Source organism: Eumetopias jubatus, unplaced genomic scaffold (genome assembly GCF_037043125.1).
Source record: "Eumetopias jubatus isolate StellerSeaLion01/CBP00866 unplaced genomic scaffold, mEumJub1_p1.0 scaffold_12, whole genome shotgun sequence".
In the NCBI taxonomy this organism is placed as follows: Eukaryota; Metazoa; Chordata; class Mammalia; order Carnivora; family Otariidae; genus Eumetopias; species Eumetopias jubatus.
This window is the reverse complement of record NW_028274818.1, coordinates 57,289,499-57,313,191: the sequence shown is the minus strand read 5'-3', so window position 1 is coordinate 57,313,191 and position 23,693 is coordinate 57,289,499. Positions and strand designations below refer to the sequence as shown.

General features: G+C 38.7%; 1 protein-coding gene across 2 annotated transcripts in view; it reads right to left on the bottom strand.

The window, feature by feature from the left end:
* NME7 (NME/NM23 family member 7) overlaps positions 1-23,693 on the bottom strand; it is a 314,736-nt gene that overhangs the window by 43,890 nt on the left and 247,153 nt on the right. For both annotated transcript variants that reach the window (XM_028123018.2, XM_028123020.2), the window contains one exon: positions 7,905-8,012. In XM_028123018.2, the coding sequence (XP_027978819.1) occupies positions 7,905-8,012 (108 nt within the window). The remainder of the gene's footprint in view (positions 1-7,904; positions 8,013-23,693) is intronic.

Genomic DNA, 23,693 nt, shown 5'->3' with positions numbered 1-23,693 from the left:
CAGCTCCTCTTGAAGAATGGAGTGGCCATTGGGCTAAATTCTAGCAAGCAAATCATAAGCAGAATTTGCTGGGTGGGGCTCCTGGAAAATCTCCTTCAAGTGGGCAGAGAAGAGGATGCTGACTGAGCTGGTATTTTTCACCTTTTGCCCCTTGATCTTCTTCTTCATGCCTGGATCACAGAAGTAATAAATGCAGCTCCAACAGCCACGTGGGGGAACCACAAGGCAACAAGCTACGAATGTCTGTGAGGAACAATAAGATGGAGCCTGGGTTCCTGAGGTTGTAGGCCCCAGTTGCCTACATTCAAACCCTTAACTATGGGGCAGAAAAACAACTAGTAACTTGTAACATCCCATCCACCAAGATGGAGGCCATTCTGGTCACCTATTTTCCCCCATCTTGTTACTCTTCCATGGCTCTGGAGTTCCTCTTCCCTCCATCAGTCTCTCACTGTCCTTGCTCAGCCCCTCAGTCTCAAAGTAAACTCACTTGAAACTTGAACTTCTTCACCAGGCCTCCCAGCCTTAAATGAAACCTGGATATCCCTGAAGGCATCCCTTCTTTGGAGCCATGGGTGAAGCTTCTCTGGCCAGGATTGTAGAAATAGTGCTCTCCTTCCTCCCTCATGTAGGACCTGGACTCTGAGCTCTGCCATCTGGCCAGATGCTCTCTTCTCCTTGCTGCTGTCACACCTCAGGTTCACCATCTCTACTTTGCTGAAAACTTTAGGCTTTGGATCACCATTTTCCTCTCGACTCTGCCTCTCAGCCATGATCCCAGGGGACCTTAATTTCACTAATCACTGAAAGCTCCACATCTCTGGTGACTTCAATTCCATGCTGGTCACCTCTTCCATGGCCACGTCCTGAACCTTACCATTACCACGAGAAGCTCCTCCTTTGAAATTTTAAATTTAGACAAGTCTACTCTGACCACAGCTCCTGCCTTCATTTGTTCCAGGACCCCCGTCTGTAAGCCTCAGAAAGGCTTTCAGTCCCTTTTGATTTTCTCCTTTTATTCTAGCACCTCCTCCCATCACATCGTCCCTTATTTATAACTTCAACTACTCTCGCTAACATCCTCAATGCTCTTGCCTCATGCACCCACCTGCAAAAGCCTCATCCCTGTTCATCCCAACTGTACCTCAGAAAAACGATAAATTCATGATACACATAGTATCTCAAATCAGTTGAATCCTAAATATCACCCAGAAATCTTTGTTTTGTGATCAGCTCTTCATGGCTGTTTCAAACCTTCTCCACTATCCTTTTTTCAAACTCCTGGTGATAGATATTTTGAAACTTGGAATAGGAATAAGGTATGCATCCTCCATATTACATAAAAGTCATTGAATATATATGGTATATATATTTTATATTGTACCAGGAGTCTGGGGAGTTTTCCATACATAATCTAATACATTAATACTTCTACAGCAGTGTGAATGATCACACTAAGTGGGTTGTAGAAAAACTATACATAAGATTAGGTTAGACTTTGCCATCAAATTCATGAAACAACTTTGGTTTTCAGAAATTTGGGTATCATAGATAACAATGGTAGCCTCCATCGTCTTCACTTGGAGATAGGAGTTAATCTTGTCTCATTGCCATAGGTTACCCTTCACATCTAACTAGTCTCTGAGGCTGTCAGTTCTAGCCCCCTAAATATCTTCTGAAGCTCACTGCTTTGAGCTATTCCTACTGCCACATCCATTCAGGCTACCAGAACCTTTCCCTAAATTACCTTCACAGCCTTCTACCTGGTCTCTCTCCCTCCAGACTGACCTTCTCCCCCTACCCTCCCCAACCCCCTTGATCTGTTCTCCATCCTGCAGCCAGAGTGATCCCTGTAACACATATATGATTGTGCTATTCCCCTGTGTAAAACACTTATTTGGATTCCTGTTGCCCTCCGGATAAAGTTCAGATGTCTCAACATGATTTTACAAGGCCCTTTATGACTTTCTAGCCTTATCTCTTGTCATTTTCCACCTCAAGGTCAAAGTCTCAGCCTTACTATTTTTAAATCTCTTAGAGAAAGCTGTTCGCTCTTGTCTTTGGACAAGTTGTTCCCTCTTTGACAATGTACTAGTAAAAATCACAACTCTTCCTTTGAGATACGAACTAAAACTAAAGATAAATTATGAGTGTCAGTGTATGCAGAGACCCAAACTAACGACAACCAAGAAATTCAGTCCCGTCCAATCATCTTACTCCTACACCTATGTTTATTTCTGGTTAATGCTTAATTTTTTTCCAGAGTATACCAAAACAAGAATCAATGCAGAAATAATTATATATCCAATTTCAGATTTGTTTTGGTTGTCTATATCTACAATGAAATATTTTATAAACTTTTTAAGAGATCCATTTATTTTAGAGAGAGAGGGAGAGAGAGCATGCATGGGGGTGGGGAGGGGCAGAGGGAGAGGGCGAGAGAGAATCTCAAGGAGCTGAGTGTGGAGCCCAACGCCGAGCTCGATGTCACAACCCTGAGAATCATGACCTGATCAGTCAAGAGACTGATGCCCAACCAAGTGAGCCACCCTGGCGCCCCTATTTTATAGACTGTAAAAATTCTTATTTTATAACCACAGAAGTAATATAACCAATCTACAGAATATTTGGAAAACAAAAACAGAGGAAAGATCCATATTTTCATGATTCTAAAAAACAGCCACTATGATTGCTATCTCCTAAAAGGTAAGCTCCATGAGGGCAGGGGCTGCATGTATCCTGTTTATTGCTGTGTCCCCAGTGCTGTTGTTAATTTAAAAAAATGTAAATATCTGAATGAATGACTGATACATCATTTTGACGAACAGAATTCAAAATTCAAACATACTTACATTTTCTACTGTACACTTATTTGGCAACTTGGAGAATTTCAATTTCAGTACATGTAAAGTATTGGTTGTTCCCGTGAAGATAATCAGAAAACAACAGTTCTAGGAACTGACTATGGAAGCTACATGAGCAGCACAGAAGCTTTGGGAAAGAAAGGAAGGAGAAAATAAAACCGAGGAAGAAGTAGCATCAGTGATGCTTGTGAGCAGCAGGTTCAGGCTAAGTGGAGCAGAAGGGAGGCATACACAATGTTGGGTCATAAAATCAAACAGGCATCACTCAGCTTCATGGACAATGGGGAGCCAATAAAAGACTCTTTGTATAAGCAATATATGCTGTTCGGCAAAATCAATGTGTCAGTATCTTGTTAGAAATGCACAAAGAAACCATCTAGAAAATCTTCTGATGAGCAAAGGAATAAATGGGTCAATTATATTAGAATCTCTGCTTGTTACGGTCACAAGTGTCAAGGTCCTGAAAGTCAAGGAAAATCTGAGCAAAGCTCTACAATGAAAGAAACTAAGCAGAGAACTAAATGCAATGAGTGATTCTGACCTGGATTCTTTTGCTACTAAAACACATTATTAAGACAATGGGTGATATTTGAACGGGGTTTAAAAATTAAATGGCAGCAATGTATCAATGTTAATTTTCCAACTTGGATGCTCGTAATGTAGTTAGGTAGAAAAATGCCCTTTTATGTTAAAAAATACACACTAAAGTACTCAGAGATATGGGGCATTATGTTGGCAACTTAAACCCAAATGTTCATGAAAAAAATTTTTTTGTATTGTACTTGCAACTTTTCTGTAAGTTTGAAGTTATTTCAAAAGAAAAATCATTAGAGTCTCGAAGGACAGGTCTGGGCATCAGTATTTTAAAAATTGTCTAGGCGATTCCGATATGCAACCAAGGCTAGAATCCACTGCCGAGGTCTCCATCATCATTATTTTAAAAAAAGGTTACAAGTATTTTGTTGCAATTACAAGAGAGATTCTGAAACTTTGATATTAAGAATGAGAAAAAGAATCATATTGGATATGCTATGCTAAATAAAAAGCTGAAAACCTCAAAAAAAATAAAAAAAGGTTACATACTTTTGCATTGAGTACATGAACCATAATTTATTTCACCAAACCCTTCCCTCTTATTCTTCAAAAATGATTTATGAAGAAGCTTTTATATGCTGGGCAAGACAGATTCTCTTCCCTATGAGTACTCAGTCTTATGGGGACATATATATAAGCAAAAGACAATGGGCTGTAATAATAATAATATAATTGCTATCATTTGTTGAGCAATTACTCTGTGCTAGGCACTATGCTATCTGATAGGGCAGGCACTGCTATTATCTTCATTTTATGGAATGAGGAAACCTAGCTCGATGAAATGAGTAACTTGCCCCAGGTGCAGAGCTGTGTCAGCTCTTGGCTACACTACTGTATTAGAGGGAAGCAAACTGCTAGGCAAACACACATATGGAAGGACCTGATGCAGACAACAGGTAGCAAAAAAGTCTTCTCAGAGGAGGGACCATCAGATACACCTTTGACATGCATGTCATTTCTGATTTTAATTACCCCAAATACTCCTTCAGTGAACATCTGTGCAGATAACTTTCTATTTTGTAGTTCTGCTGTCACCTGCTCCTTTGGTTAGAGTCTAAGAAGTAGAATTCTGGAACAAATGGAAAAAAACCCATGGCTTTCAATACCTGTTGCCACATAGCTATCACCAGCAATATGAGGGTATCTGTTTAACTGTAGCCTTACTAGCAGTGAACAGTGATATTTTAAAAAAATTCTTTGCCCTTATTAAAAAACTAGTATTTCTTTGATTACTAGTTTAGCTATATATTTTGCCATTAATGCTTTCTTTAAAGCTCAAATTTAAGATCTTTAGAGGTACTGCCAATCAGGAGCATTACCAGTGAAATAACATCATAGAATGTCTCATACCATAGATGCTGTCATTTATTCCTACATCCACAAAAATGGCTACGTCACAATTAGGAGCATCCAAATGCTCCTAACAGATTCTATTTTCATGCTAAGATCCTTGAACTCTGAAACACTATGAGCTCAATGAGGATAGGAGAAATATCTCGTGTGATTCTGAAATCCTTTCACAATGTCAGCAAGTAATACATACTTATATAATCATTTGCTACAAGAATAAGTACATAAAATAGATGGTGACAAAATATGAACTGGAATACCTTCTAAGGTCTGACACAAATAAACTTAGCTCAATAAACATCACATGAGGAAAGGATTAAGGAGAAGTAAACTTTTCCCATTTTCCTGGCTCCCATATAAAGAGAGAGCCTATAGTCCCAGTGTGCCAATAACAGTTCTGGTTTATACCTTTTGTCCTAGCATCTTGTTTGATTGGAGCTGCCTTTCAGAAAGGTCCTGGATTAGACAAGACATTTATGGTCACCCTACATCTACAGAATGTTCCCTTAATGAGTAGCAGTATAAAGTGCTTTCCTGGTCAGAAAGCTTGTCTTTAGGTCACTCTGAATTTCACTTTGAAGACCTCTGAACAGATAACTATTCTGGCTTCTAAGTGTTTTTATAATACTTTACCATTTAAAGCAAAGTAAAAATCCACAAACAGTTAATCCCTAACTGGAAGAACATCCCTTGATTATATCAAAATTCTTTATTTTGCTGATAAAAGTGAAGCATGGAAAGAAAAAGTAACTTATCCAAGGTCACATCAATTATGAATCACCAGCCACACGAGAGGAGGCTGCTGGAGCTCTGACTTCTGATTTTTGGTTAACTCTCTAAACCACACAGTCATTAACTTACAATTAAATCTCCTGTGAAGTTAGGTTAGAAAGATTTTAATCATTTAGTAAATGGCTTTGTAAACTACAGGCAGTAATAATCCATTTCAGTTTGTACAAGCAAAATCATGGGCATACCTTGATAATATTTTTTAATGGGCATAAATTTCACAATTAATATTTCAGTTTCACTGAACAATAGTCTGTATTCAAACCTACTCTATAGATCCTAAACTATCAGAAAGTAAATGGAATATTTATAAAACAGGTGAAAATTTTAAACAAACATGTAATACTTTGGGTAATTAAAAAATGAAATTTGTTACAATTTTATATTTCACAAGTATGTGAAAATTTCATACCAGAGTGCATAGTTTAGATAAGGTTACATTAACATATAATCACATGTTTATCACATGAACATCTTGGCTTATAACAGAAAATTTTAATGGAGTTAAAGTAATTCTCTAAAGCAACAAAATAAAAAACTGATGGGAATAAATTTAATACACTATGTCCAAGACCCTTATGAAAAAAGACTCTACTGCTTGCATAAAAGAAGAGGCATACCAAATACACAGACAGGAACTCACAGTTATAGATATGTCAGTCCCATAGTAATTTATAAAAATATTATAACGTTAGTCAAGGTCCCATTTGCATCCTGTGGGGACGGGGTAAAGAACTTGGTAAGCTCATATAAAGTTCATGTGGAGGAATAAATTTAAGAGAAAAATCAAGAAAACTTTTTCAAAGTATAAATAAAGTGCAATAATAAAAATAGTATTTTGCTGGCACAGACCAATAAATTGAAATAAATCAATTTCAATAAAATTGAAAGTTCAGAAACAGACACAGATGTAGACAAATATTTAATAAGTGAGAAGGAACAATGAAAGCATGGGAGCATTTAACGATGTTGTGACAGCTGACTAGTCCACACCTCACACCATATGTCGAATTCCAGGTGGATTGAACATTTCAATGTAAGAAAATGAAAGCAAAATGTGGGGGAGGCCTTTCTATGTATGACTTCAAAAGCAGAAAAAATGACCGATAAATTTGACATAAAACATAAATAATACTCTCTAAAACAAATATGTATTGAGGATATCAATCATTTTTCTGTGTTTAAGCTATAATCATTTTATCATTGTGTCTTCATTTCAGTTTAGTTCCTTTTGACATACAAATTTAAAATACAATTTTAAAAAACTGTAAAAAGTTAAAAATTTCTATTTTTTCTTTAAAGTTTCTTTGCTTTGGGGCTAGAAATGACTTTTTAAAAACCAAACCAGACTGGGACACCTGGGTGGCTCAGTCGGTTAGGTGTCTCACTCTTGATCTCAGCTCAGGTCTTGATCTCAGGGACATGAGTTTAAGCCCCATGTTGGGCTCCATGCTGCGTGTGGAGCCTACTTAAAAAAAAAAAAAATCCAAACAAGACTAATTTTCACTAATACTTTCTTATAATTTTTTCATTGTTTCCTGTTTTATGTTAATTACACAGATGAGAGGTCAAAATATGGCTCTGTCCTATATGAATGGTTTGAGGATGTTATATACCTCTGAATCTCAATTTATTTTCCTGAAAAAAATGGACATAATAATACCAACCGATTAGAGTTGCTTTGGAGATTGAGGGGGGTGGAGGGATGGGTTAGCCTTGTAATGGGTATTAAAGAGGGCACCTATTGAATGGAGCACTGGGTGTTATACGCAAACAATGAATTATGGAAGACTACACCAAAAACTAATGATGTAATGTATGGTGATTAACATAATAAAATAAAATTTAAAAAATTACTTTATACAAAGCATTTATCTATCATGCTAGAACCCAGCATATAAAGAGTCAGTAAATGGTAACTATTACTTTTAATGTTACCACACTGCATATTGGACTTCTTGATTTCATTGACATAACAGTATGACTAGAAACTTATGGTAATGGTATTTTTACCTGTTTTTAAAACAAATTTCACATTATTTAATGGTATAGCTTTTCATTTTAAAATTATTTTTAAATGTATGCATTAAAATATTGGCATGTATATACCAATCACAGAAATATGCCAACCAATTAACTCTTTGAAGACTAGTTATATGCAGCATCCTACAACGTGGTCATTTAAAAAGTCCTCAGATGGCCAAGTAATAGTATAATCCAAGAATATTAAAAGGTTTCTTATGCACCAGAATTGCTGAGATTATGAGTTTGAAATATAAATAGGATGTCAGCCTTTCTTTATCTTACCTCTAATAGGCCATCCTCTGGTAGATCAGTACAGTGAACAGCATTCTGGATCTTAGTTTTACCAAAGACTGCTCTGAGGGTTCCAGGGCGTAAATGCCGGGCAATTTCCTACAAATGCACAGTCACATATAGTCAGTCGTTCAGTGTTAACAAGAAAAACACCAGCTACATGAAACATTTGAATTATCTGTTTATGAAATACATGTATACAGTGATGGCACTGATTTTTTTCTGGAAATAGCACGAATGTATGAAAACTTTGAGCAATGAAACATTTCAGTTCACTCATAAGGCTTTTTCTGTGACCTGATGTAAAGTCCAGAGGGCGACAATAATTACATCTCTTTTTATCAATAGACTATGGAAAAATCACATAAAATAGGAACCCAGTTCATTACTGTGAAAGACTTGTATCCTAACAACTTGATAAACTAGTTTGATGGCTCTGATTTCAAAAGATTTTTCAAAATGCTCCATTTGTATCAGCTTAGTACTAGCTCACATTAGAGGAAACAATGGTTACAGATAACTCAAAACTGTGAGTAAAAGAAACAAGAGGTTAAAAAAATTAAAGGTGGGGGAGTATTAATGACCTACTTATTAGTCTTTTTTTTAAATTCTAAATGAAACATTTCTAAAACTTCAATTTTAACTTTGACATATACAAACTAAAAGGGTACTTAATATATATGAATATTTTTAAAAGGGAAACAAATACCTGTGTACCCACTATTCAGTGGAATTAAAATAATACAATAACTTTGAAGTTCCCTGTGTGAGATTTCATACTGACTCTATTCTATCCCACCCCTACCTCTACCCAGAGGTACCCGTTACTCTCAATTTTATTTAAAGATTGTTTTGTTTAGTTTTCAAAACATTGTTTTTCAGATTTGTCCATGTTGTTGTGTTTAGTAGCAATTCATTTATTTTTATTACTATACAAATCCCATGTGTGATTGAGCATATTTTATCCATTTTCCTATTGATGGACATTCAACTAACTTCTTCACTCTCCCCCTTTCTTTCTCCTCTCCTTGCTTTGACACACACACACACACACAAAATCACACACAATTCTGCATGTATACAAGAGTTTCGTCTGGATTAGGGCACATACATATTCAATTTTACTAAGTACTGCCACACCATTTTCTTAAGCGGTTATAACAATTTGCCCTCAACCATCAGTGCACAAGAGTTCTCACCACCCACATCAAAATCCCCATTTGATATTGGCTGACTTTTTAATTTTGCTATTCTAGTGGGTGTGAAATGGTGTCTCATTATGTTCTTTGTTCATATTTCCCTGATTACTAAAGAAGGTTAGTGTCCTTTCATATACATCCACTTTTGTAAAATGTTTATTCTTGGTCTTTTTCCATCCATTTCCTACTGGGTTATTCTTTTCTTTTTATTACTTTTATATCCTGAATTCTATTTTTTGTCACTTTGCACAATGTAAATATCGTTTCCCAGTCTGAAGCTTATCTTTGGGTTTTCTTTAGTATTTTTTTTTTATGAACAGAAATACTAAATTTTAATGAAATTAAATTTATCAGTCTTCTCATTTATGATTTGTGCTGTTTCTGAAGGAATTATTCTCTACTCCAAGACCATAAAGATATTCTTCTCTATTATCTTCTAAAATGTTTAAAGTTTTGCCTTCCACATGAAGTTCTTGATCGGCCTACAATTGACTTTTGGTTATGATGTGAGGGGGATATCCATTTCCATTTTGCCCACATGGATATTTAATTGCCCTAGCACGAATTATTGAATAGTTTCCCTCTTTCCCCACCAATCTCCAGTGATTAGCTCTGTTATATATAAGATTTCTGTGTAGGTATGAATCTGTTTATTGGTTTGCTGTTTGGTTCCACTGGATATTTTGTCTATTCATACATCTATATTATACTGTCTTAATTATTATAACTTTATAATAAGTCTTCATCTGGCAGGCCAAGTCCTCCAGATTTTGGTGTTTGAATGCATGAAGTTTGAGTTGCCTATTAGATATCCAAATGAAGTTTTCAAATACATGGTTGGGTATGAATCTAGGATCAGAGGAGTCTTCCACACTGCAAATAGCAATTTGGGGGTCCATAGCATTTTTAAGGTATTTAAAGGTATCAGTTAGATGAGATTGTGAAGGCAGTGAGAGGGGAGACAGGGGCACCATATCATAAGAAAATCAAGGAGACAAGGAGAGATGATGAGCAAAGGAGATGGAGAAGGAGCGACCAGCTAGGTAAGAAGAAATCCAGGAGAGTCCTTTCCTAGAAGACAGTGAAGAAAAATGTCAAGGACAGAGAGTCATCAACAATGCTCAATGTTGCTGAGAAGTCACGTAAAGACCAAGAACTGAACACTGGATCTAATCAATACGGAGTCACAGATATCCTTGACAAGAGTGGTTTCAGAGGCCTGGTGATGAGCAAAACATGGACTGATGTGGTTTCACGAGAAAATGGGAGTAGAAGAACTGGAAAAAGTGAATACAGGCAACCATTTTGAGGAATTTTGCAGCAAAGAGAAGAGAAATGGAGCAGTAAATGGAGGGAAATGGAATGAAGAGAGGTTTTCCTGGAGGAGAGTGTTATTTTTAAAATGAGAGAAATAATGGCACGTTTACATGCTGATAGGAATCATCCAGTGAAGGGAAATGCTGATGAAGCAGGAAGGAGAATGGAGGATTGCTGGAGTGATGGAGTTAAGAGCAGGAGTAGGGGAGTTGGCCTTATCTAGGAGCATGGAACATTCATCGTCAGCATCAAGACCGCACCCAGAGCCCACTGCAAGAAGTGGGTATATGCAGTGGTGACAACTTATGGAAATTCTTTCTTTATTTTTAATTTTGATTTAGATATAACTTACATAGGTAACATGTATTGGTTTTAAGTGCCGCCTGAATTTTGTCAAATAGACTCAGTAATCACCATCCTAAACAAAATATGGAACATTTTTAAAGTTCCCTCTGGAAGTTTTCTTTTGATTGATTCTATTATGCAGTGAAAAGGGCAGCAAGATTGTCATCAGCTGAGGGGAAGGCTGGAGAGGAGGTTTGGGGGATGTCAGGAGAGAAAAGAAGGTATGAACACATTTTAAGAGAGCAGGAAAGTGAATGAACTAGGAAAGTGAAATGTGATTGCTGACAGCACTGAGGGCCCTCCTATGAGGCCCTTCATTGGTGAGGTTAGTGGTCATGAATGCAAAGGGAGATCATACAGGATAGCTGTGTGTTCTTCTGTAGCCACACTCAGCTGCATGGGTGCAGGCAGAGATTTTGGTAGAAAGTTGAATGTAATGAGGGTTGGGACTTTACCAAAAGAAAACCACAAAACAAGAGAGGGGTAAGGGAGTTGAGGGGTATGCAAGAGAGTGATAATAAGGATGGGCAACAAAAATTGAGTAAGAAAGCAAGAACCTGGGGGTGGGCAGAGGGGTGAGAGGCACTGAAAAGGTAGATCAATGGATCAGAGCTCCTAGTGGGATGGAATGATTATTAAAACTGGTGTTTGAAGAAATGAGCTAGAAAGTTAAGAGAAAGAATACTTAAAATTGAAATTATTGGAAGTGAGCGGAGAAGGGGGGTGGAAATTAGCAACCCTCAGGGGATTTGCCAGGTGTAATCTGAAACTGGCCCCTGTACTCAGAGGGCAGAGAAAAACTGAAGAAAGAGGTTAGTAGTGGCAGTTTTCATAAGCAAAGGGATCTTGGGTGACAGCAAGGTGAGTGGATTCCTGCACCCACCAGCCATATCTTAGGTTTATACAGAGGCCTTCACTGGGTTCAGTCATGTATACTGTGCAGGTGTTCTCAACACTGCATCATTACGTCAAAGCTGTGTCCTTGGAGCAGCCACTGAGGGGAAAGGCAAGCAGAACCCACGTTCCAAGGACAGGGGAGGGGGTGAGGAACCTCTGATCGACTAGATCAACTGGTGGTCATGTCTGTTCAATGACCTTCCCCGACATGGGGTTACAGTGATTTACAATGATCAGTTTTAAGGTGTAACCATGCCCAAGGTCACGTGGAGGGCAAAAATCCTGAGGAACGGAGGATCACAGACTGAGAGGCCAAAGTACTGAGTCGATCAGCTCTACGGATATGGCAATCACCAAGAGTTATGGTGGCTGCAGCTTCTGGTGCAAAAATGCTGAGCAGCATCCATACCTGTGATTCCATCCCTCTGGCACACCTTAAAAGTGTGCATTTATTTAATTACTTAAGTCTTCCTTTACAAGGTTGTATCAAATGTCAGTTATAAATGTATTACTTAGGAAAAACATTTTGATAAACTAGAAAATAAGGATGCTCTATATTAAATTCATGACTTTCATTCTGTCCCCCCTAATTTTCCTGAAAATTAACCACCTGATATTACACACCTACTCTATTCATGTGGTGGTAAGCTGGCATTCTGTGAAGTAAGATATACTTTGTAAAATCATGAAGGGGGGTACTTATTTTTCTTGAAACACTTGAAAAGGATTCCATTTAGCTGTACTGTTTCATAAGAACTTACCCTGTACCTACTTTATTTGGCATCCACCATTTTCACTAAAATATTACTTTCATATAAGTGGCTCTATATGCACAACACTTAAATTCTGAAAAGGTGTGTGTGTGTGTGTGGTGGTGTGTGGTGGTGGTGGTGGTGGTGGTGGTGGTGGTGGTGGTGGTGGTGGTTGGGGGGTTTCGTTGTTAATATCTAATCATATCGTACTGTGGTGAGAGAATGTGGTCTCTTTGGTCGTCTCTTGAAGGAGTTTGTTGGGATTTTCTTTGCATAGTCAATTTTAATCAGTGTCTCAAGGGTAGCTGAAAAGAATACTGTCACATCTGTGTGCAGGAAGTTTATTGGGAAGTAGCCTCAGGATCTACACTTGTGGGGAAGTGAGGAATACAGGACTGGGCAGAGGGAGAAGTTGAACTGCAATGAGTAACAACAGCAGCCTCAGATAATCCTACAGGGAGCTCTGGAGCTATGATGACCCTTCAGAGTCATCCTGAATTGAAGCAAACAGGTAAGGCCTTGATCTCTCCAAACTGACAAGTCACTAGATATGGGCTACTCCAAGGAAGGGGCCATGACCTTGGGCAAGGTGACTTTTTTCAATACAAAGCAATATCTGTAAGACTTACTGAATTACTGTCAGCTGCCAAAACACAGCTGGGGAATGGGAACTTCAGTCCTGAAGGTGAGAGAGGGATCTGAGTGGCCTGCCACAGCCTCTACTACTTACATGCAAACACACACACACACACACACACACACACACACACAAAATGCAACTGCATATACAGCATATATGACAAATATAATGTTGCAGACCACTATAATCTGATTACCATTCTTTTTAGGTAATGAATTTTTTTTCTCTTTCCTGGGAGGTTTTACATTATCTCTTTAGCTAGGCATTGGTCATTTGTCAGTCATTCTGCTTCACGGTCTGTTGACTGCTGTCCAATTCAAAGTGAAGAGCTATATCATTAGTCAGCTTTTTTTTTTTATTCTGTTAATCACCATAAAACACATCATGAGTTTTTGATGTAGTGTTCCATGATTCAATATTTGCGTATAACACCTAGTGCTCCATGCAGAACGTGCCCTCTTCAATACCCATCACCAGGGTAACCCATCTCCCCGCCCCCTCCCCTCTAGAGCCCTCAGTTTGTTTCTCAGAGTCCATAGTCTCTCATGGTTCATCTCCTGCTCCGATTTCCCCACCTTCATTCTTCCCCTCCTCCTATCTTCTTCTCTCTCTCTCTTTTTTTTAACATATAATGTATTATTTGTTTCAGAGGTACGGGTCTGTGATTCAACATTCTTACACAATTCACAGCACTCACCATAGCACATACCCTCCCCAATATCTATTACCCAGCCATCCCATCGCTCCCACCCCCCACCACTCCAGCAAACCTCAGTTGGTTTCCTGAGATTAAGAATTCCTTATATCAGTGAGATCATATGATACATGTCTTTCTCTGATTGACTTATTTTGCTCAGCATAATACCCTCCAGTTCCATCCACGTCGTTGCAAATGGCAAGATCTCATTCCTTTCGATGGCTGCATACTATTCCATTCTTATATATATATACCACATCTTCTTTATCCATTCATCTGTTGAAGGACATCTTGGCTCGTTCCATAGTTTGGCTACTGTGGACATTGCTGCTATAAAAATCAGGGTGCACGTACCCCTTCAGATCTCTACATTTGTATCTTTGGGGTAAATACCCAGTAGTGCAATTGCTGGGTCATATGGTAGCTCTATTTTCAAGTTTTTGAAGAAACTCCATACTGTTTTCCAGAGTGGCTGCACCAGCTTGTATTCCCACCAACAGTGTAGGAGGGCTCCCCTTTCTCCGCATCCCCACCAACATTTGTTTCCTGACTTGTTAACTTTAGCCATTCTGAATGGTGTGAGGTGGTATCTCATTGAGGTTTTGATTTGGATTTCCCTGATGCCGAGTGATGTTGAGCACTTTTTCATGTGTCTATTGGCCATTTGATTGTCTTCTTTGGAAAAATGTCTGTTCCCATCTTCTGCCCATTTCTTGATTGGATTATTTGTTCTTTGGGTGTTGAGTTTAAGAAGTTCTGTATAGATTTTAGATACTAGCCCTTTATCTGATAAGTCATTTGCAAATATTTTCTCCCATTCTGTCGGTTGTCTTTTGGTTTTGTTGATGGTTTCCTTTGCTGTGAAAAAGCTATTTATCTTGATGAGGTCCCAATGGTTCATTTTTGCCCTTGCTTCCCTTGCCTTTGGTGATGTTTCTAGGAAGTTGCTGCAGCTGAGGTCAAAGAGGTTGCTGCCTGTGTTCTCCTTTAGGATTTTGATGAACTCCTGTCTCACATTTAGGTCTTTCGACCATTTGGAGTCTACTTTTGCGTTTGGTGTAAGGAAATGGTAGTTTCGTTCTTCTGTATGTAGCTGTCCAATTTTCCTAACACCATTTGTTGAAGAGACTGTCTTTTTTCCATTGGACATTCTTTCCTGTTTTGTCAAAGATGAGTTGACCATAGAATTGAGGGTCCATTCTGGGCCCTCTATTCTGTTTCATTGCTCTATGTGTCGGTTTTTGTGCCAGGACCATACTGTCTCAACGATTACAGCTTTGTAATAGAGCTTGAAGTCCAGAATTGTGATGCCACCAACTTTGCTTTTCTTTTTCAACATTCCTCTGGCTATTCGGGGTCTTTTCTGGTTCCATACAAATTTTAGGATAATTTGTTCCATTTCTTTGAAAAAAGTGGATGGTATTTTGATGGGGATTGTATTGAATGTGTAGATTGCTCTAGGTAGCATGGACATCTTCACAATATTTGTTCTTCCAATCCATGAGCATGGAATGTTTTTCCATTTCTTTGTGTCTTCCTCAATTTCTTTCATGAGTATTTTATAGTTTTCTGAATACAGATTCTCTGCCTCTTTGGTTAGATTTATTCCTAGGTATCTTATGGTTTTGGGTGAAATTGTTAATGAGATCAACTCCTCAATTTCAATTTCTTCTGTCTTGTTGGTGTATGGGAATGGCACTGATTTCTGTGCGTTGATTTTATAGCCTGACACTTTACTGAATTTCTGTATGAGTTCTAGCGGTTTTGGGGTGGAGTCTTTTGGGTTTTCCACATAAAGTATCATATCATCTGCAAACAGTGAGAGTTTGACTTCATTGCCAATTTGGATGTCTTTGATTTCTTTTTGTTGTGTGAGTGCTGTGGCTAGGACTTCTAATACTATGTTGAATAGCAGTGGAGCGGTGGTGATAGTGGACATCCCTGCCATGTTCCTGACCTTAAGGGGAACACTCACAGTTTTTCCCCATTGAAAATGATATTCACTGTGGGTTTTTCATAGATGGCTTTTATGATATTGAGGTATGAACCCTCTATCCCTATACTTTGAAGAGTTTTAATCAAGAAAGGATGCTGTACGTTGTCAAATACTTTTTCTGCATCTATTGAGAGGATCATATGGTTCTTGTTCTTTCTTTTATTAATTTATTCTATCACATTGATAGATTTGCAGATGTTGAACCAACCTTGCAGCCCAGGGATAAATCCCACTTGGTCGTGGTGAATAATCCTTTTAATGTACTGTTGGATCCTATTGGCTAGTATTTTGGTGAGAATTTTTGCATCCATATTCACCAAGGATATTGGTCTGTAATTCTCCTTTTTGATGGGGTCTTTGTCTGGTTTGGGAATCAAGGTAATGGTGGCCTCGTAAAATGAGTTTGGAAGTTTTCCTTCCATTTCTATTTTTTGGAACAGTTTCAGATGAACAAATATTAATTCTTCTTTAAATGTTTGGTAGAATTCTCCTGGGAAGCCAGCTGGCCCTGGGCTCTTTGTTGGGAGATTTTTGATGACTGCTTCAATTTCCTTAGTGGTTATAGGTCTGTTCAGGTTTTCTATTTCTTCCTGGTTCAGTTTTGGTAGTTGATACATCTCTAGGAATGCATCCATTTCTTGCAGATTATCTAATTTGCTGGCATAGAGTTGCTCATAATATGTTCTTATAATTGTTTGTATTTCTTTGGTGTTGGTTGTGATCTCGCCTCTTTCATTCATGATTTTATTTATTTGGGTCATTTCTCTTTTCTTTTTGATAAGTCTGGCCAGGGGGTTATCAATCTTGTTAATTCTTTCAAAGAACCACCTCCTCGTTTTGTTGATCTGTTCTACTGTTCTTTTGGTTTCTATTTCATTGATTTCTGCTCTGATCTTTATTATTTCTCTTCTCCTGCTGGGATTAGGCTTTATTTGCTGTTCACTCTCCAGCTCCTTTAGGTGTAGGGTTAGGTTGTGTATTTGAGACCTTTCTTGTTTCTTGAGAAAGGCTTGTATTGCTATAAACTTTCCTCTTAGGACTGCCTTTGCTGCATCCCAAGGATTTTGAACAGTTGTTTCCATTTTCATTGGTTTCCATGAATTTTTTTAATTTTTCTTTAATTTCCTGGTTGACCCATTCATTCTTTAGTAGGATGCTGTTTAGCCTCCATGTATTTGAGTTCTTTCCAACTTTCCTCTTGTGACTGAGTTCTAGTTTCAAAGCATCGTGGTCTGAAAATATGCAGGGAATAATCCCAATCTTTTGGTACCGGTTGAGACCTGATTTGTGACCTAGGATGTGATCTATTCTGGAGAATGTTCCACGGGCACTAGAGAAGAATGTGTATTCCATTGCTTTGGGATGGAATGTTCTGAATACGTCTGTGAAGCCCATTTGGTCCAGTGTATCATTTAAAGTCTTTATTTCCTTGTTGATCTTTGGCTTAGATGATCTGTCCATTTCAGTCAGGGGGTGTTAAAGTCCCCCACTATTATTGTATTGTTGTCAATGTGTTTCTTTGCTTTTGTTATTAATTGCCTTATATAATTGGCTGCTCCCATGTTAGGGGCATAGATATTTACAATTGTTAGATCTTCTTGGTGGATAGACCCTTTAAGTAGGATATAGTGTCCTTCCTCATCTCTTATTATAGTCTTTGGTTCAAAATCTAATTTGTCTGATATAAGGATTGCCACCCCAGCTTTCTTTTGGTGTCCATTAGCATGGTAAATGGTTTTCAGTCCCCTCACTTTCAATCTGGGGTTGTCTTTGGATCTAAAATGAGTCTCCTGCAGACAGCATATCAATGGGGCTTGTTTTTTTATCCAATCTGAGAGCCTGTGTCTTTTTTTAAAAAATATTTTATTTATTTATTTGAGAGATGGAATGAGATAGAGAGAGCATGAGAGGGAGGAGGGTCAGAGGGAGAAGCAAACCGTCTGCTGAACAGGGAGCCCAATGTGGGACTCAATCCTGGAACTCCAGGATCATGACCTGAGCCAAAGGCAGTCGCCCAACCAACTGAGCTACCCAGGTACCCTGATAGCCTGTGTCTTTTGAATGGGGTATTTAGCCCATTTACATTCAGGGTAACTACTGAAAGATATGAATTTAGTGCCATTGTACTGCCTGTAAGGTGACTGTTACTGTATATTGTCTGTGTTCCTTTCTGGTCTATGTTGCTTTTAGGCTCTCTCTTTGCTTAGAGGACCTCTTTCAATATTTCTTGTAGGCCTGGTTTTGTGTTTGCAAATTCCTTTAGTTTTTGTTTGTCCTGGAAGATTTTTATCTCTCCTTCTATTTTCAGTGACAGCCTAGCTGGATATAGTATTCTTGGCTGCATATTTTTCTCATTTAGTGCTCTGATATATCATGCCAGTCCTTTCTGGCCTGCCAGGTCTCTGTGGATAGGTCTGTTGCCAATCTAATGTTTCTGCTATTGTAGGTTACATATCTCTTCTCCCAAGCTGCTCTCAGGATTTTCTCTTTGTCTCTGAGACTCGTAAGTTTTACTATTAGATGTCGGGTGTTGGCTTATTTTTATTGATTTTGAGGGGGATTATCTGTCCCTCCTGGATTTTGATGCCTGTTTCCTTCCCCAAATTAGGTAAGTTCTCTGCTATAATTTGCTCAAATATACCTTCTGCCCCTCTCTCTCTTTCTTCTGGGATCCCAATTATTCTAATATTGTTTCATCTTATGGTATTACTTATCTCCCGAATTCTGCTCTTGTGATCCAGTAGTTGTTTATCTCTCTTTTTCTCAGCTTCTTTATTTTCCATCATTTGGTCTTCTATATCACTAATTCTCTCTTCTGCCTCATTTATCCTGGCAGTTAGAGCCTCCATTTTTGATTGTACCTCATTAATAGCCTTTTTGATTTCAACTTGGTTAGATTTTAGTTCTCTTATTGCTCCAGAAAGGGTTTCCCTAATATCTTCCATGATTTTTTCAAGCCCAGCTAGTATCTTAAAATCATCATTCTGAACTCTAGTTCTGACATCTTACTCATGTCCATATTGATTAGGTCCCTGGCACCTGTACTCTCTCTTGTTCTTTTTTTTTTTTTTTTGAGGTGATTTTTTCCATATTGTCATTTTGTCCAGAGGAGAATAGACGAATGAGAGAACATAATGCTAACAGGGTAACAACATCCCCAGAAAATATACACTAAACAAATCAGAAGAGACCTGAAATCGGGGTAAAAGAAAGGGAAAGAAAGAAAAAAGAAAAAGAAAATGAAAAGAACAAAAACAGAACAAAACAAAAAAACAGAATATGATCAGATGTGATCAGGCTGGTGCATAGATCAGTGCCACACACTAGATTTTGGGCATATTTTGGTGTGTTAGAAGAAAATGCCTCCCAAAATTTTAAAGAAAGAAAAACTTATATATGTACAAAAATAAGGGTTAATACGATGAAGGGATGGAATATGACTGTAAAGATGAAAATTATAAAAGATTTTATAAGAGGAATTGATAAGGTAAGAAGTTGGTTGAAAAAAGAAAGAAGAGGATTTAAAAAAAAAAGTGGAGAGAATGTGATCAGGCAGGAGACTAGAACAAAGCCATACACTAGAGATTTAGGGTATATTTTGGTCTGTTAGAAGAAACTGTATCCCAAAATTTTAAAGAGAGAACAACTTATATATATGTACCAAAAATAGGGTTAAGTACTATGAAGGGATAGAATATGTCTATAAAAATGAAAAATAAAAAAGATTTTTTTAAAAAGGAATTGATAAGATGTTGGTTGAAAAAGGGAAAAAGAAAAACCCAAAAAAAGAAAAAAAAAAGAAAGTTAAAAAAATTAACTTTAAAGACTAAAGAATCAAGGGGGAAAAAGCCATGAATTCTATGTGCAGTATTCCCCTAGCCCTGGAGTTCCCCTGTTCTCATTGATCAGTAAACTTGGTCTTGGTGGGCTGTTCTTGCTGATCTTCTGGGGGAGGGGCCTGTTGCCGTGGTTCCCAAGTGTCTTTGCCGGAGGTGGAATTGCCCCGCCCTTGCGGGGGGTCCAGGCTCAGTAATCTGCTTGGGTTTACTCTCGGGAGCTTTTGTTCCCTGCAAGCTTTCTGTACAGCTTTGGAGGACGAGAGTGAAAATGGCGGCCTCCCAGTCTCCGCCCCGGAGGAGCCAAGAACTCGGCGCCCCGCTCCTCAGTGCGCCCCCAGAGAAAAGCAGTCGGTCACTCCTGTCTCCCCAGTCTCCGGCCGCACTCCGTGCTCACCTGGCCTGTGACCAAGCGTTTCTATCTCTGGCACCCGACCCCATATGGAGTCCCCAAACCCAGCAGATCCCTGCAGTGCGTTCCCATTCTGCTCCTTCTGGGGGAGGAAGGGGAGTCTCCCCGGATCTGCCACTTGTTGGGTCCCTGCTGGAGAAGCAGTGGCCCGACTGTGTTGCACATCACGGTTAATGGCAACCCCAAGCTGAGAGCCCACGCCTCAGCTCCGTCTCTGCAGCCGGCTTCCCCGCTCTGATACTTGAGAGGTCTGTTGCACTCAGGCACCCCCGGTCTTTCTGTGACCCTGATGGTCCTAAGACCACACTGTCCTGCGAGGGTTCCACCCCCTGCTTAGCCACTGGAGCGACGTCCCTCAGTGGAGCCGACTTCTAAAAGTTCCAATTTTGTGCTCCGCGGCTCTATCACTTGCTAGTAGCAGCTGACAGAGTCCCCCTCCCCCTCTGTCTATCTTCCCGATTATCGCCTTGGATTCACTTCTCCGCATGTCCTACTTTCCAGAAAGTGGTCGCTTCTCTGTTCAGAGAGTTGCTGCTATTCTTTTCTTCAATCTCCTGTTGAGTTCGTAGGTGTTCAGAATGGTTTGATCCCTATCCAGCTGAATTCCTGGGACCAGACGAAATTTAGGTCTCCTACTTCTCCACCATCTTGCTTCCCCCCCGAAATTTACTGATTTTTTATAGAACTTTTAAGAAAGGCGACTTAATGATCAACTATACAGTATATTCATGCAGTGAGTGGTGCGTTGTGGATAATAACACCTGGTCATTAGTCTAATTTCAAAAAAATTCTAAGTAAAAGGAAAAAGTCTTCTCTAAACTATAGGGTAACAATGTCAGCAACGATATAGACAAGAGGATGAATATTAAAAGAGGAACTAGCATAGTTTCAGTCAGCTACAAAACTGTGAAGCAAAACAGAATATAATGGTATAATTATTGCCCTCATTTCACAGAAAACAAGGGTAATAGGATAACTTAATATTAAAGACCAAATAAGCAACTGCCATAATTAAAGCAGCAAATATTCATGCTTTTAGCCAAGGAGCCCTGTAATATTATAGAGTACATGCTGAATTCTTGCCTTGACTCCTCTGGTACTTCAAAAACATCCCACCGAAGCTGACCCTCAAGGAGATTTTCCATTTGCATGAAACTTTGCATTAACTAGTGCAGTTACAGTTTTATATTCCTGGGGTATGAGCAATATCAGACTAATTCACAACTAAAACAAGGTAATGGAATACTGAAGGAATTGGGAGTAGGAAAGGGAACCACAAAAGAGATCCAAAGGCTACTTTCTGTAAGTCTAAGGATCCTTCTAGAACCTACGCACAGGACTCAGAAAGATTAATTGCAAAATTAAACTCAACTACTTATGTATTAATCTCATTGAATGAACTGTCAGAGAATTCACAGTAAATACACTTATCTTACTAACTCTGGAGACCACATGATTTGCTTAAATATGAGGAATCATTAAAACACCTGGCTTGTGAACTCTTGACAGGCTTCATATCTCACTTTTCATTTAGTAGAAATTAGATGTAATGTAAATTTATAGAACCTGAAGTGGGTGATAATTAGATAATTAAATGGGATTTCAGGTGAAACATTTAGACAATTCAATCGTGTCTGTTGCACTAGGCCTCAATAGACCAGGTGCCATAGTAATCATTTCCTCTTAATGAGCTGTTTGCTACTTTAGCCAACAACAGGCACTGGCTGACACAGGTGTTATTTTAAAATAAAAACGAGGATTCCTTCATTCTCTTTTTAAATAGTTGGGTAAATCTCTTTGCTCACTTTTATGTAAATTACTTTATAGTTTAGCAACACCCACAAGGATTCATTTATATTAAGTCTGTGAACATATATGTCAGTATAGAGGAAAAATGATATAACTTTTTGGTAAATATTTTCCTGTTTTCTGTTTTTCCCAAATGCTACATTTAGGAGATTTAACCTTTGAAGTATGTCATATTACTACTGAGAAACTTGAGAGGCATTCTCAATCTCTCCCCCAAAAAGAAGTGCTCCGCACAGTCTACCCCATCCTGATAAAATAAAGAATTGCTACACAATCTTCCTTGACTCTCCTAAAAAACACAGCTCAATACTCAGAAACTCCTCTAAAAGAACAAAACAATGAAACAGCTGGGACCCATTCTTGGCACCTTTAGTGCCCAATTTATTATAAAGTCCTGTCAATAAAATGCTGAAATATAGTCCACATCAGTCTATTTCTCTTTTCCTCCACCTTGTCACCATATTCTATTGATTCCTTAGATTTCACTCTTCCTGGTGCTCCTGATACATTCTCCACAAAGTAGTCAGAGTGAGGCTATACAACATAAGTTGAATCATACCATCTCCCTACCTAAGATGCTTTCCTTAACAGAAAATCTAAAATGTTTAACATGCTCTAGAAAGGCCTACAGGATCTGATTCCTGCTTTCTTCTCCACTTGCACCTGAAATAATCTAGTCACTTCCACCTCTTCCGGTTTTCAGAGCCACCAAGCTCTTTCCTGGCTCCAGCATAAAAACATATACTATTCCCTTTGAATATTCTGGCTCAGAAGTTTTTCTCCCTCTTCTCAAGAGGTTCACGTTCCTAACAAATGGTTCAGAATAAGCAACATAAATAAGATCAAGTAGATTCTATAGAACGGCTCTCTCAACCCTTCATCCTACCCTCCTTCCAGATGGCAGTTAGAAATCTAAAAAATTACATTCTCTAGACACCCTTTATGCTAGAGTTCTTGATGTAAACTGTGTTCCTCCAATGAGATCTGGAAGGCAGAACTGAACACAGTCCATCCATCTATCTGCTGATGTTGCCCCTGGCAGACAAGGTGGGACCCACGAGTGTTTAGAGGCAGCTGTGGTGGCCGGACTCAGTGTCTGAGTCACCAGATTCTGTGACAGTCAGTGGTGATGGCAGCAGCGGAGGCAGCAGCAGCTTCTGGCTTAGATGCAGCTGCAGTGAGGTGAGGTGACCTTGAAATCAATAGCTCCAGTGGTCTAACAAACTCCTTAGTATATACAGGTATGCTTCAAATTATAAAATAGGACAGAGAGTTTACAAGATTTAAGATTATCTATCCTATAGTAGCAACATAAATCTCAGAAGTTAGTGGAAATATCTTGGTGTCCTTAAAGGTCTAGTTTCAGTATACTGAACTGAATTCAGTGAGATAATGCCCATAAAATGTCTAATAGTGTCTGGCCAAATTGGAGGCACTCAACAGTAGATACAGTCATCATCTTCATAATATTATAAATAAACTCCTAAGATTATAGCTAATAATGAAGCATTTACATACTGCTTTTCAGTTTTAAAAGATACAACATTTCATATGTACCTCACGACCCCCTATTGTGTTGACAATGCAGACAGTTTTCACCTTTTATAGGTCTGGATAACCTGGTTCTACAGTCTTAGACTTCCTGTCCAGCACCGAAAAAAGACTGTATCCAAAGATCAACCACTTTGGGCAAACTCTTAATATCCAAACGTGCCCCAGGTCTGCTACAATTCCCTTTAAAGTTGCCAGGAGTCTATCCCTATCACCACAGTTCACCCTCTCACCTTGTTTAAACCACAGTGGTCTCCTAACTGTGGTTAGCAAGCCAGCTTGCTTCCACTGTCAAAAATTTATTTGATATCTGATTCACTCTTGTCATC